The following is a 16,333-nucleotide window of genomic DNA, read 5'->3' as shown; positions in this document are numbered from 1 at the left end:
AACGTGATATGTCAATTAGTCACAATCTGTGCCAATAAAATAAAAGCACAGCAGGACACTCTGGCCATGGTAGACTCTTAGATTTTTTTTGTCTGAACTAACCCAGGCTTTTTCATTGTGACTTTTGTGTAAGTTTTAGTGTATGTATAAACATATTCCTTTACTTTAAAGGTACCTCGGTTTTATTTTACTCAGGTATGGTAAGACACACAGACACAGAAATGACTGTCATGAGGGAAAAGTTTTCTGTTCACAGTTCCTCAGAAATAGGAGGCACTGCATGCCACAGTGGGAGGAGCTCTTGGGGAAGTACCAGAGTAGGTCGGAAGGCTGAGGGATCAGGGGAAAACAAGGGCAAGAGCCTTTATTATGGTTTTCTTGGGAGGCAATGAATGAGGCACCTCAGTGTCGTCAGGTTTGGGATTGACTAATACCAGCAATTTCAGCCTGCTCTGGGGCATAAGGGTTATCCCCAGTTGTCCGGTACCTGGCTATTAAATTTTTTTAAAAAAAAATTCATGTTGAGAGTGGAAAAATGAGGAAACGTTAGCATTTCATATAGTTTCTAAAAGTGAAAAATCTTGATTTTTAAAAATTAAAATCTCAGTTAATTCATTTATATTATGGTCAAAGATATATAACATAAAATTTACCACTGATACCACTGGGGTGATTAGGGCAGAGGAATAGTGGCCCCTAGTGTGAGAACTCTTAAAGGAGGTGGTTGGGAGTTGGGCTTTGGATTGGTTGGTTTGCATATGAAGAGCAGTCATTCACTGTCTCTAGGAATTAGCTAGGCCTAGGAGGGGCAATCTCTCCTCCGGAAGTAGCAAGGCCCCAAGATGTCATAGTATCAAAAATATGGAATAAAAAGACATGATTAATACATGCTAGTTGGTTAGTGACTCCTTGCTGACTTCCTTTGAGTGGCATGAAAATTGTTGCTTTTTGTCCATATATGGGGATTATTCAATAAACTGAACCTCTAAGAAAAACAAAACTTAACTTAAGCTCTTACTTACAGGTATATGGAAGAAGAATATTAGAAATGTTGGAAGACGTATATGCCTGGCTTCCAATTGGTACAATCATTGACAATGAAATCCTGGTCGTACATGGTGGGATATCAGAGTCCACAGACTTGGATTTGCTCCACCGTATAGAAAGACACAAAGTAAGAAGTAATGTTGGCATGAATCTTGTCTCAGAGATTTATAAGGGAATGTGTACCTCTTTGTTGAGCCTAAGAATACTGAATTATAGAAATGCCCCCTGTATTTCTGGAGACAAGATTTGATTTCAGAAGTCAAATAAGGCTTTGCCTTAAGGAAAAGATAAATGTGTTAGTTCAAGAGCTGCCTCGTCTCAGGAGGGCGTCTTGCTGGTCAGTAGAAGCTGCATCTCAAGGAGACAGCTGTAAACTGGGCCTTTGGTTCTCACCTGTTTTGAAAGACAAGGCAGGCCTTCCTTAGGACCAAAGGTTGCTGGTGCTGCTGACAGGTGGACCCCCGGAGATGAGAGCTAATCAGATAGATATGCTATTGCCCAAACCGGGCCCAGATGAAACCATGCGGTTAAAGTAATTAACACAAAGCACAGCCCATGTTGACTTCTGGGATCATCTCTGTCTCCAAGAACACAATCACCAGAGCCAAGATGTCTCTGTTTGTTGCTAAAGTAATAGCCTTATCATAAAACTTAGAAGTTTGCCCCAAGAAGATTTTATAACCCATTGTTCCCCTAGTTAGAGTTAGTTAAAGGATCTGTAGTAGACTTTTAGGAGACTTTGACCCTAAAGCAAACTGCCTGTTAGTATCAAAATCCCGTTGCCCTTGGCAACCAGAGCCTGTATGTACCCTATATAATACCTGTGTGGAGTTTCAGTCGGGGAAATATTTGATGCGGGTAAAATATTTCCATCCGGATACCCTCCTTTATCTATTTTCATAAACTTTCACTTTATAAACTATATCTTTGGCTCTGTGTATTATTATTGCCATTACTTATACTTTTATTTCTGTTTCCTACTATATTTTTCATCCTTTGCGATGACCCCTGCCTGAGAGACCTGATCGGAAGAAAAAACCTCTTTGCAGGGAGCCTAGCTAACTCCCTGCAAACTGGCGTAGTCAACTTAGAGATCTGATCAGAGCAAAGAGAAAAGGACCTCTTTGCGGGGAGCGTAGCTAACTCCCCGCACCTCTTTTCATTTATTATATTGAATTGAGTTGTGTTTTAGTGGTTATTGTAACTCCGAAAAGATTAGTACAAATTTTAAGAAAATCTATGATTGCATGATAAAAGACTATATGCGTAACTTCTATATATCAAAAATACTTTTTTTTTTTTTTTTTTTTTTTGAGACAGAGTCTCACTCTGTTGCCCAGGCTAGAGTGAGTGCCGTGGCGTCAGCCTAGCTCACAGCAACCTCAAACTCCTGAGCTCAAGCGATCCTCCTGTCTCAGCCTCCCGAGTAGCTGGGACTACAGGCATGCGCCACCATGCCCGGCTAATTTTTTCTATATATATTTTTAGCTGTCCATATAATTTCTTTCTATTTTTAGTAGAGATGGGGTCTCACTCTTGCTCAGGCTGGTCTCGAACTCGTGAGCTCAAACGATCCGCCCACCTCGGCCTCCCAGAGTGCTAGGATTACAGGCGTGAGCCACCGCGCCCGGCCAAAAATACTTTTTAAAAAATTCATGTTGAGAGTGGAAAAATGAGGAAACATTAGCATTTCATATAGTTTCTAAAAGTGAAAAATCTTGATTTTTAAAAATTAAAATCTCATTTCATTTATATTATGATCAAAGATATATAACATAAAATTTATCACTGACACCCTTTTGAAGTATACAGTTGAATGGTATTAAGTATATTCACATTGTTGTGCATCTATCACCTCTATCACCACCATCCATCTCCAGAACTTTTTCATCTTTCCTAAACTGAACCTCTTTACCCATTAAACACTAACGCCCCATTCTCCCTCTCCCTCCAGCCTCTGGCAACCACCATTTTACTTTCTGTCTCTATGAATTTGATTATTCTAGATACCTTATATAAGTGAAACCATATAGTAGTTTATTTCTGAATTTGATATGATTTCCCTTGTAATATATTTCAAATGGCTCAGGATAATTTTTTTGAAATACTTTAATCCTAAATAATCATATTAAATATAATAAAAGCAGAGCAGGGACCTGTGTATAACCTCTGAGGGAAGTGTCCATGTGGTGCCTGTAAAGATTCCACACCTAGTAAAGGGCTCCTTAGATGGGCCTTACAGGGTCTCTGGAGTTGTCTTCCTCCTCTACCTGAGCCAAGGTAAAGCCCGCAGACTAGAGATGTAGGGAGTACCACGTGGGCGTGAGGACCAATAGCAGCTGAGGAGCCAGATGGTGTACAGTCCTAGTGGGAAACCTGGACCGTTACCCTTCAGGACTGATAATCAGCTTCCAACCAATCTGGGCAGATGGGGTCTAGAGCTGGAATTTAATCTGATAGAGACATAAATGTGACTCCTTGTTGCACACCTTGAGTTTTTAGAGCCTTTATACACATATGAATGATAATATTGGTACTAATGTCTTCTCATCCTTTTAATTTCAGCTTAAATACAACCTCCAGACTAGATCAGATCACCCTTTACATGCTGTCAAGCCCCTTGTGCATATCCTTCATAATAGTTACCAAAATTAAATAAGGAATTGTGGCACTGTTTACTATCTTCCTGTGCTTCTCTAGAGCACTGATAAAATCTCAGCACCTGAGATGTAGTATGTACTTAATATTTGTTGAATATCTCCTAAGAGATTTAAGACAAAAGCAGGACAAACCTAAGACAAAACCAGATAGAAACTTTTTTACAACCCCTTTCCTGATTCTGTGGTGATTTTACATACCTCCCTCCCCCACCTCACTGAGAGATGATCACACTTCCTGGTTTATCCCTGTTGTTCTGGTGTAATTGCTGGTAGTGCCTCCTTTCGCTCTCAAAACTATCCAAGTTGCAGTAAATTTTAAGGGCATCCTAAGTTTAAGGTACCTTTTTCATGATACCAGTGAATAGTCAAGTCAATAAGACGTTTTGATCAAGATGAGATAGTATTAACACAATAAGTGGATACGGTTTTAGCCAAGAGCAAGAGAACATGTTTTCGTTAGTCAAATATTGGCAAGTGTGTGGCACGAATGCTACAGTCCACCACCACACACCCTATGACTACAGTGCTAATCAGCCTTGGCAGCCACTACTAATTGAACAGATAGAAAACTTTTGCTTTTTTGAGGTTAGCCTGAGCAGCCAGCCCTATTTAGGGTATTTGGAGATATTGAGAACATGTTTCTGGAATGTCCCTTTCTAGCTCTGTGGAGACCCTAAGTTGAAAGCTACCTTGACATAGTAAAGACTGTGAGGTTCTGACATTAGACAGATTAAGGTCTAGGTTTACATCCTGACCCTGCCATTTGTGGCTGGATGACTGGACAAAGTTTTCTAATCCTCAGTTTCCATACCTATAAATTGAAGACAAAAATACCTACCATATTGGATTGTTGGGAGGATTAAATATAATTACCTAGGTGAAGAAATGGCATATATTGATAGTAAGTGCTAAACATATAGCTTTCTTCTCCAGCTCTCTCTTCTTTTTTCCTGATACTTGGATCTGAGGTTTGAATTTCAGTTACCAAGACAGACTCTAGGGAGAAGTTTGTGGGCCAGAAATTTTCCCAGGATACCTCAAATTTCACTTCCTTCAGGGCTCACTGTTCAGCCTGCTCATAAGACTGATTTTAAAGATAGAAATTTGATTTCTATATTGTTTGTGTCTTCTGTCCCTCCTAGAGTGAGGTTGAACTGGCAGCACATACTTGTATGAAATATGATTGAACTGTAGTGAATGTGGTAGGTTCAAGCCTTTGGAACTCTATCAGATGAGATACAAACGTAGCTTTTCAAGTCCGATTTTATAACCCCTGCTTTCCCCATCCCATAGTACCCTCCAACTCTCCAGGGTAGGAATGACCATACTTCTTGGTTTACACTTGTTGTTGTGGAATCATTGTTAATAGGGAAGCAGCAGGGTTGGGTGGACCTGATGACAACCTCCATTCTAGGTTCATTAAAGGTATTTTGTAAGGTGGGCAGATTGGGAGGTCAATGCAGAGGGACAGAGAAGGAAGATTCTATAAGATTAAGACCCTGGTTTAGTATTCTTCAAACTGCCCAGCAGGGTATGGCTATAGGACCCCCAGGACAAAATGGTGGTATGGTGTCTTAGGCGGTGCTAGGACAAAGTATCCCATTCCCAAGTGGCCTTGAAACCTGTAGAGCCACACATACTTAAAGACCATGTGGCCTTGCCAAATGAGTTTATCAAAAGTGAGTTGTGTGGATCCAAGTCCAAAGGATCCTCCCAGAATACTCTGCTTTATGACCTGGGGGCATTTGCTGGCAGGAGACAGGGAAGGTAGGCTGTGAACTAGCTAATCATAGCTGAGATTGAATTTCCAATTAGCTCAATGAGATAAGACCTCAGAATAAGATTCAATTTAATTTTGAAAAATAAAAGTAAGATTTCATATACACCCTAGTTTGTAGAAGAAACTAAGTGTTTACCACAGAGAATTGTCCATCATTGAATTATGGCTACCCGTGTAGCAAAAGTATTGTTTAAAATTGTTTTGTATAAAGGTATGATGCTACACAGAAACAAGTGTAAAATTACAGTCTCAGATTATGTGAGGGAACACAGAAGGTATTATAATAGTTGACACACTATCAGAAAGACAATTTATTTTCCACAGAAATATAGCCGCTTTGTTATTAGGATTAGGAACATATTCAATTGCTGGCAGGGTGAGGTTGAGAACTACACTGCATTTAGGTTGAAGGGCTTCCAGAGTTTTCAACCTATGTCCCCTTTGAGAACTTTCTTGGACACAGATGTGATTTTTCTCATTTCTCCTGGAAAACACAACAAAATGAAAAGCAGCCACCCTCTGAAGAGGTGTTTCTGAACTCCTCAATGCTTCAGGTGTAGGTAAAGACTCAGAGGGAGACTAGTTTTTCCTACACTTAGCATCTTCCATTTCCTGTGTTGATGTCTCAGAACGTGTCTAACAGCTACATCTGTACCTCTGGGATCTCTTCAAAACTCTAATGGGAATCTTCCCTTGTAGGGCAGTGTCTCTAGTTGAAACATGTACCAACAGAATTTAACAGGCCCATTTTATAGACATCAGCGGATCAACGAGATGTAGGAGGTGGGTGAGATGGAAAAGGTGACCATTGGGTTGAGGCACAGTATAGACAGAATCCCAACTGGTGTTAAAGTCTCTGCTTGCAGCACAATAAGCAGAGGACTTGGCTAAAGCAGAATTTGTTTTATAGATGAAGTCTGTGCTGATACCACCACTGGAAGTAAATAAAGACCATACCACTGAATTGGATGAAAGTAAATCAAGTGTATCTACTACTACGTCTGAGAAATCCACTTCTGAACCTTTATTAAAGTATGAATGGGAACAGGTAGGTAATCAGAGTATTCACCAGAGTGGCAACAAAGATACCAGCATGCATGATATTACAACATATAGATAAAAAATGACTTTATCCTTATAAGCAGACCATATCGTTCTCTCTGAATTTATCCCTATATTTTAAAAGCTTTATTGAGATATAATTCACACACCATATAACTCACCCGATTAAAACATAAAATTCAGTGGTTTTTTAGTATATTCATTGTATTGTACAACTATCACCATAATCTAATTTTGGAATATTTTTATTGTCCATAAAAGAAACAGCATACCTATTAGCAGTCACTCCCATTCCCTCCAGCTCTCCCAACCAACCCAGCCTTAGGTGACCACTAATCTACTTTTTATAGATTGTCCTATTCTGAACATGTTATAGAAATGGACATGCACAATACGTGGTCTTTTGTATCTGGCTTCTTTCACTCAGCACAATGTTCTTGAGGTCCATCCATGCTGTAGCATGTCTCAATACTTCATTTCTTTTTATTTCTTTAAAGCTGCCATGAACAGTCACAAGTTTTTGTGTGCATGTCTGTTTTCATTTCTCTTGGGTATATACCTAGTAGTGGAAGTACTGGGTCACAAGGTAACTGTAAATAAAGTTTAACATCTTGAGAAAGTTCCAAACTGTTTTCCCAAGTGGCTATACCATTTTACATTTCCATCAGCAATGTATGAAGGTTCCACTTTCTCTATGTTCTCACTAACACTTGGCTATTGTCTATCCTTTTGATTATAGCCATTTGGAGGGCATGAGGTGGAATCTCACTGTGGTTTTGATTTGCATTTCCCTAATGACTAATGATATTGAGCATCTCTTCATGTGCTTATGGGATATCTGTAGATCTTCTTTGGAGAAGTGTCTATTCAGATCCTTTGCCCATTTTAAAAATTATTTATCTTTGTATTATTGCATTATAAGAGATTTTTATGCATTCTAAATACAAACCCCTTATGAGATATATTATTTGCAAATATTCTCTCCTATTCTGTGGGTTGTCTTTTCCCTTTCTTGGTGGTGCCCTTTGCAGCACAACAGTTTTCAATTTTGATGAAACTCAGTCAAAAGTATGTGTTTTTCTCTGGTTGCTTGTGTTTTTGGTCTTATATCTAAGCCATTGCCTAACCCAAAGTCATGAAGATTGATTGCTTTGTTTTCTTCTAAGAGTTTTAGAAGTTTAGCTCTTACGTTTAGGTGTCTGATCAATTTTGAGTTAATTTTTGTGTGTAGTGTGAGGTAGGATTCCAAATTCATTTTATTTCATGTGGCTATTAAGTTATCCCAACAGCATGTCTTCAAATGATTATTCTCTCCTCATTGAATTTTCTTGGCACTCTTGTCAATAATCAATTGACCATAAATATAAGGGTTTCTTTCTAGACTTTTAACTCTTTTTCACCATCTATATGTTTATCCTTACGTCAGTGCTATACATTTTGATTACTATAGCTTTGTAGGAAGTTTTGAAATTGGGAAGTATGAGTTCTCCAACTTGTTCTTTTTCAAGATTGTTTTGGCTATTTTGAGTCCCTTGAATTTCCATACGAATTTTAGGATCAATTTTAAATTTCTACCAAAACCAACTGGGATATTGGTATGGATTGCCTTGAATCTATAGATCAATTGAAGTACTATGGCTATTTTTTTTTTTTTTTTTTTTTTTTGTTGAGACAGAGTCTCACTCTGTTGCCCAGGCTAGAGTGAGTGCCGTGGCGTCAGCCTAGCTCACAGCAACCTCAAACTCCTGGGCTTAAGCGATCCTACTGCCTCAGCCTCCCGAGTAGCTGGGACTACAGGCATGCGCCACCATGCCCGGCTAATTTTTTCTATATAGATTTTTAGTTGTCCATATAATGTCTTTCTATTTTTAGTAGAGACGGGGTCTCACTCAGGCTGGTCTCGAACTCCTGACCTTGAGCGATCCACCCGCCTCGGCCTCCCAGAGTGCTAGGATTACAGGCGTGAGCCACCGCGCCCGGCCTACTATGGCTATTTTAACAATATTATATCTTCAGTCCTGTGGGCATGGGATGTCTTTCCATTTATTTAGCTCTTTAATTTTAGCAGTGTTTTGTACTTTTCAGTGTACATGTCGTACACTTGTTTTGTTAAATTTATTCCTGTTTTTGATGCTATTGTAAATGGAATTATTTTTTTAATTACATTTTGGGTTGTTTATTGCTAGTGTATAGAAATACAACTGACTTTTGTATAGTTACTTCATGCTGTGAACTTTGATAAATTTTGATAGTTCTAATAGTTTTTGGTGGATTCCTTGAGATTTACCATATACAAGATGATGTTATCTATGAATAGAGATAATTTTACTTCTTCTTTTCTAAACTTGCTGCCTTTTCTTTTCTTTTTCCTTAATTGCGTTGTCTAGAACCTCCAGTACAGTGTTGAATAAAAGTGGTGAAAGTAGACATTCTTGTCTCGTTTGTGATATTGGGTATGCCTAGTTTGTTGAGTGTTTTTATCATGAAAGATTGTTGGATTTTGTCAGATGTTTTTTCTACATATATTAAAATGATCATGTGAGTTTTGTTCTTTATTAATATGGTATATTATTAATACATTGATTTCAGATTTTAAGCCAACCTTACATTCCTGGAGTAAATCCCATTTGGTCATGGTGTATAATCTACTTTATATGTTGCTGGATTCAGTTTGCTAGTATTTTTTGAGGATTTTTGAATCTATCTATCTATTTATATATGTATTTTCAGAGGCAACGTCTTGTTCTGTCACCCAGGCTGGAGTACAGTGTCACAATCATAGATCACTGTAACCTTGAACTCCTGGGCTCAGGTGATCCTCACAACTCACCCTCCCATGTAGCTAGGACTATAGGCACATGCCACCATGCCTGGCCAATTTTTTCTATTTTTTGTAGAGACAGAATCTCACTAACTTGCCCAGGCTGGTTTCCAACTCCTGACCTCAAGCGATCTATCCACTTTGGCCTTCTAAAGTGCTCTGGGATTATGGGCATGAGCCACCACACTTGGCCCTATTTTTGCATCTATATTCATAAGAGATATCAGTCTCTAGTTTTCTTTTCTTGTAATATCTTTGTCTGGTTTCGGTATTAGAGTAGGACTAGCCTCATAAGATGGGTTGGGAAGCATTAGCTCCTTTTCTATGCTTTGGAAGAGTTTGTGAAGGATTGATATTAGTTCGTGTTCAAATGTTTGGTAGAATTCATCAGCAAAGCCTCTTGGGATTTTCCTTGTAGGAAGTTTTAAAATTACTAATTCAATCTTTTTTCTTGCTATAGTTGTATTCAGATTTTTAATTTCTTCTTGGTTTGTGTCTTGGTAGTCATGTCTTTCTCAGAATTTGTCCATTTCATCTGATTTGTTGACCTAAAGTTATTTGTAGTATTTCTTATAATTTTTTTCTCCTGTAAGTTTGGTAGCAATATTCCCTCCTTCATTCCTGATATGAGTAATTTGAGTCTTCTCTTTTTTTCTTGGTCAGTCTCACTAAGGTTTGTCAATTTTATTGATCTTTTCAAGGAACCAACTTTTAGTTTTATTGATTTTCTCTATTGTTGTTTATTCTCTATTTCATTTACTTTTGCTCTGATCTTTATATTTCCTTTCTTCTGCTTGTTTTAGGTTTAGTTTGCTCTTTTTTTCTAGTTTCTTAAGTGGAGGTAATCTCGTTGATTTGAGATCTTTTTTTATTTTTTAATAAAGCTATACATTTCTAAGTACTGCTTTAGCTCCATCCCATAAATTTTACTATGTTGTATTCTTATTTCATTCATATAAAAGTATTTTCTAAATTACCCTGTGATGTCTTCTTTACCCCATGTGTTATTTAGGAGTGTGTTGTTTAATTTCTTCATATTTGTGAATTTCCCATATTTCCTTCTTTTATTGATTTCTAGTTTAAATAGTGGACAGAGAACACATACTTTGCAAAATTTAAATCCTTTTAAAACTTTTTTTTTCTTTTTTTGATAAATCCTTTTAAAACTTACTGAGACTATTTTTGTGGCCTAGCATATGGTCTATCCTGGAGAATGCTCCATGTACACTTGAGAAGACTATATATTTCACTCTTATTGGGTGGAGTGTTTTATATATGTCTCTTTGAACATACTTATAATAGTTGCTTTGAAATCTTAGTCTGCTAAGTCAACATCTAGTCCCTTTAAAAGCAATTTCTATTGCCTGCTTCTTTTTCCTTCTGTATGGGTCATACTTTTTTCTTTGCATGTCTTGTAATTTTTTGTCGAAGACTGAATATTTTAGATAATACATTGTCGTAACTCCACGTAGTTATTCCCACACCCTTGTTGTTGTTACTTGCTTTGTTGTTTATTTGTTTAGTGACTTGTCTTGATAATTTAGTGAAGTCTATTCCCCTTCAGTGTGCAGTTTCTGATGTCACTCCTCACAGGGTGCTGCCTTGCGCATGCACACAGTTTCCCTGACCACAAGGGATGGTTGTGGTTTTAGCTGACTCTCTTTGACTCTCCTGTAAGCTTCTGGTCCATCTGCCTCTATTTGTATCAAACCCAATTATTAGTTTTCACAAATTGCTAGCTGATTGTTCTATTGTTTTTAATAATGCTCTGGACCACAAACTGCTCTGCAGACTGATTCAGTTAAAGTTGTACCCCTTTGCGGGGGTAGGGTGTTGACCATCTTTGAGGCTTCCTCTGACCCCAGGAAGGCTCTTCTCATCTGTCTCTTTCCCTGATTCTGTCTGTTAAACTTCAAGTTGGTCTATTGTTGCTACTGTTAATAGTATCATGGAACTACCACCCTCCTCCTGAATGCTTACTCCCAAAATCTCCATTGTTTTCAACAGTGCCCTTAGGCATGAACTTCCCCATGCTCTGTGCCAAATCCTATTAGGCAGAGAGGCAGAGGTCTCTGTTCTTGACCTGCCTCTCCCCCTGGGCCAAACCTCCGTGCCATTGCACTGGAGCTTGGAGCAGGCATAACGGCTTCTCCTGGAGTGATAACCCAGTTAGTTCTACAAGTGGGTGGTAGGCAGGGATGATAGCCCCTGGTCTTCTTGGCTCACCCTTCCTGGCATGACACTTCCTCCCTATAAGTAAGTAAGGGTGGGGGCGATTGAGATCCAGTACGTGCATCCTACCATGCCTGGGGTAGAGCTTCCACCTAGTGAGTGGGGGAAATGAGCCCTACCTAGTCCTCTCTGCTGTGCTTGCTAGAGAGCATGAGGGATGCCCATCAGCTTGCCTCTTCTGGGGCAAAACCAGAGCCCTCTACTGGGAGCTGGGGGAAAGGCAGTCCTATTTTCTTGGATGTACCCACCTGGAGTAGAGCTCCCTTTACACTGGGAGGGATTAGAGTAGATCAGGACTTAAATGCCAGAAACTCTCTCTGTTGATACCAAAATTTAGTAAATTGTCTTAAATAAATGTTTCCCCATTTACTGTATGCCATTAGGACAATTTTCAAGACTTTAACTGTTTTTAAAGAAAAATGTTTTAGTTTATTTTTTATTTTTTTAAGACTAATATACTAGGCCCGGCGCGGTGGCTCACGCCTGTAATCCTAGCACTCTGGGAGGCCGAGGCGGCTGAATCGCTCAAGGTCAGGAGTTCGAGACCAGCCTGAGCAAGAGCGAGACCCCGTCTCTACTAAAAATAGAAAGAAATGATCTGGCCAACTAAAAATATATATAGAAAAAAATTAGCCGGGCATGGTGGCGCATGCCTGTAGTCCCAGTTACTGGGGAGGCTGAGGCAGTAGGATTGCTTAAGCCCTGGAGTTTGAGGTTGTTGTGAGCTAGGCTGATGCCACGGCACTCACTCTAGCCCGGGCAACAGAGCGAGACTCTGTCTCAAAAAAAAAAAAAAAAAAGACTAATATAGTAGTGAGAAGGGGGGAAAGAGTAGAACAAATAGTTTGATCTGTAACTGACTATAAACAATCAATTGAGGTAACTTACTACCTTTGGACCAGCTTGTTTAAAAGAAATTTTTAAAAATAATTTTCACAAGTTAAATGGCTATTTCACTGTGGAGAGGGTCTGCCAAGTTCCTAACACTGCCACTCCTGTTGTCATTATGTTTTAATCTTGAGAATTTTAATAAGCATTTCTATAAACATGGATGTGAAGGCAATATGACATGTACTCATCTTCGTGGCAGCATGCATATTCTAGAGCTGCCTCTCTGGAGTCTCTAACAGCTTCTGGCATGTAGTAAGAGCTATAAATGTTCTTCCTATTTATTCACTCATTCAACAAGAATGTATCAATCACTCTTGAGCACTCTTGCTCATTTATCTTAGTGAAATTTGGCATTTTCCTAAATCTCCTATCCTACATTTAACTGCTTTCCTGCCAGTTTTTACCCCATATGGCAGGGAAGAGTGGTGAAGGACAACTACATATATTATTTCATTGAATCCTTAAACTAACCTGATGAGATAGGTAGAATTATTCCCATTTCACAAAAGAGGACACTGAAGCTCACATAAGTTGAATAATTTGCTGAATGATCAGTTTGGATTTGAATCCAAATTTGTTGAACTCTAAACTTACCACTTTTAATTACTGGGTCATACCATTTCTCTCACAGTAGGAAGAGATGTTACAGGACACTGCTTTTCAACTTTTTAGACGAAAATTTCATGATCTTTTAGAAAGGTCTTTTGTAGACTTTTCTTCAGGTTTTCTGTTCTGAAAGAGTTGAAATAAAATTATTTTAAATGGACTGATGCTTAATTATAAAAGTATTCTTCCTATGGGCTGAATCATAACCACAATAAGTAGTTTTCTTGTTCAGATATAAACACACATACATGCATTTGTGTGCACACGTGTGCTTGCAAGTGCACATAAACATACACCCACATGATGCTGCCTAACATCTGTAGCTAGGAAAAATAATTGAACAAGGTACCAAACAGTGTTTAAGTTATTCACATCCCTTAGGTAATTGTTGAAGAAGCCTCTATTTCCTGATTTGGTACCCTTATATCTCATTGCTGAAAATGTTGACTAAAATGTGATTTCTGATGTAAAATATACTCTAATTGATGAGGGAAGAGAGAGAGAGAGAGACGGAGAGAGAGGTGTGAGGGCAGAGAAATGGAGGGAGAAATGGAATTCATCACTGGCTTGTGCATCTAAAATATTTAAAAATCAAGTATAAGAAACATAGCAAGTAGGAAAGGATCCCTCCTTAAATTTTGACATTCAAATTCCAAAGACTAAAGGTTAGAACAAGCTCTCCTAGGATTATCGTGAATAAAAAGGATAGTGCTGAAGAAATTAGAGTTGCAAAAAAGAAAATCATGGCCTCTGGACGCTTAGATGAGTTAGAGTGGGAGGGAGGGAGGAGACTGTGAGTCATTATTCTGCAATGGAACCTCCCTCTGCCACAACGACATAGATGTGGCATCCCACAGACTCCATACACATGACTGGAGCTCTGACATAGGGCAAAGTAGACCAGAAGTTCATTTCTGATATTTTAGTAATTTTAGTTGTATCCCTAATTTTCTTTCCTTAGTTCCTGGTACATAGTGGAAATGCATACATCAATTATCTAGAGTTGAAATTTCCAGATAAAAACAGCTCACAATTACTTTATTTCTTAATATCTATGTGCTATGTTATAATAAAGATCACATACTGTTTATTTTGTAGTCATGAAAATGCATAATTCTTGGTAGTTTTAAATTTTACCTCATGTTCCCTGGATGTGGGGGATATATTTACTCAGAGTTAAGTCATTGTACAGAGATGAATATGATACTCTTCCTTTAGGACAGACTTACAAGGAGAAGTCAAAGAGGTTTCAAAAATAATATTAATTATTTATAACCTGAGTGACTCCCTTCTCTTCATTCATTTAACAGGTATTTACTGAGTACCTATTATGTGTCAGACACAGTTCTAGGCTTTTGGGAAATGTCTATGACCAAATAAAGATCTGTTACCTCGCAGAGTTTACATTTTAGGGAGAGGAGTTAGATAATAAGCAATACAATATTAAGTAAGTAAATGATATGTTAAGTGATAAGTTCTATGGAAAAAATAAAAACTAGAACAGGGTTGGCAGAACAGGAGAACTGGACTTGGGGACAGAATTGCAATTTTAAATAAGGTAGTCAGCCTCATTGAAAATGCTGGAGGGAAATGATTTGTTTGAGGTCCCTTGGCTCGTTGGGGAGTAAAAGAGCAGGATTTGATCCCAGGGCTGACTTGAATGTCCCTGCTCTTTTTCTGAAGGGATAGATGACTCCAGAATGACAGGAGGTCTCAGGAAGGACATGACCTACTTTAGTCACCCTTCATTCAATGAGGCAAAGGGTGGGTGGACAAGAAGCAGGAGGAAGGTATCTAGAGAAATCTAGGTACCTGGCTGGAAGGTTTGGGCTGAGCATAGCTTTTAAAATAACATGTTCAAAAGCTGGATGGAGGACACATAACTAAGGGAAAATACAAAAAAATGGTGAACCTATAGTATTAATGTCTTAGAAGAGAAGCATCTAGATACATCTTTCAGAGCTATTAACTCTTCCCCCAAAGTATACTTTTAGAGACTGGATTACTTAGAGCTACAGAGAAGTACAAGGTAGTTCTTGAAGGATTTCTTTTAAATTGAGATTTAAAAGGCTGAGATACAAATAGATTTTTGTTGACCAGGTCATATAAAAGCTGTAGTTTCAGTTAAACTTTCCCATTTTTTGGTTTAAAAATTTTCAGGAAAGAATGTTGTAAATAATTAATCTTTCATACAATTATCACCCAAAGCCTCCTGCATTTCAGAGGATAGAGTGTTTTTGAGAGGAAAGAGATAGTTTCTACTGAGGAATTTGTTTCACCAATAAAGGACCCCTTATAGAATTTTTTTGTTTGTGAATTCTAGAATTAAATTTATGTTATGATCACAATCTGGGTAAACTTAGTCAAGTGAATGATTTCTAGACAGAAAAAGAAATGCAGAAGTCATGGAATGGATTCTGAAGAAGCTCATTTCTTAAAAACTGTTACCCCTTATTACTTCAAATCAAAGAAAAATGAGTGTTAGATATATCTTCCTCATTTCATTCACAATGACTAAGGCTTGAGTAGGTCAAATGACTTGCCCAAGGTGACATAGGTAATTATTTGAAGAGCTGATTCCTTGGCCAGTGCTTGTTCTAGTTCAACAGAGTCCCACCATATGTATATTTAATTGATGTAAATTTTAACTATTTCATATGGCAAAAAAGGAGAAAAATACTGTGAAATTTTATTTTCATGTATATTCTTTATCATATACTGTCCATTATCACATGTATAAAATATTCACATATCCATATTATTGTATAGGGTTGTATACATAAAATCATGTACAGTTGGCCCTCCATAACTGCTGGTTCTACATCCACAGATTCAACCAGCTGTGGATCAAAAATATTTTTAAAAATCCAATAAAAATAACCATAACAATAAAAAATAATACATATAAGAATACAATATAACAACTGTTTACATAGCATTTATATTTTATTAGGCATTATAAGTAATCAGGAGATGATTTAAAGGGCTGATACTTCCTACTTGGGATGAGTTTATCTGGAAGTAACCTATCGTAAGTGGAGGAGTGTACTAAATGCATATTGCTTTCACACCATCATAAAGTTGAGAAATTGTAGGGACCATCTGTATTCTGGAGGGTGTGCATAGGTTTTATGCAAATACTGTACTGTTTTTATAAGGGACTTGAGCATCCTGGGATTTTGGTTTCCACAGATGGGGGGCAGTCCTGGAACCAGTGCCCCTCAGATACTGAGG

At 38.1% G+C, this 16,333-nt stretch overlaps 1 protein-coding gene across 1 annotated transcript in view; it reads left to right on the top strand.

The window, feature by feature from the left end:
- Positions 1-16,333, top strand: part of PPEF1 (protein phosphatase with EF-hand domain 1) — a 120,380-nt gene that overhangs the window by 87,309 nt on the left and 16,738 nt on the right. Inside the window, exons 9-10 of the mRNA XM_069464313.1 lie at positions 1,025-1,174; positions 6,398-6,535. Coding sequence (XP_069320414.1) covers positions 1,025-1,174; positions 6,398-6,535 — 288 coding nt within the window. The remainder of the gene's footprint in view (positions 1-1,024; positions 1,175-6,397; positions 6,536-16,333) is intronic.

The sequence above is a fragment of the Eulemur rufifrons genome, chromosome 30 (assembly GCF_041146395.1).
Source record: "Eulemur rufifrons isolate Redbay chromosome 30, OSU_ERuf_1, whole genome shotgun sequence".
Lineage (NCBI taxonomy): Eukaryota > Metazoa > Chordata > Mammalia > Primates > Lemuridae > Eulemur > Eulemur rufifrons.
This window is presented reverse-complemented; position numbering and strand designations above follow the sequence as displayed.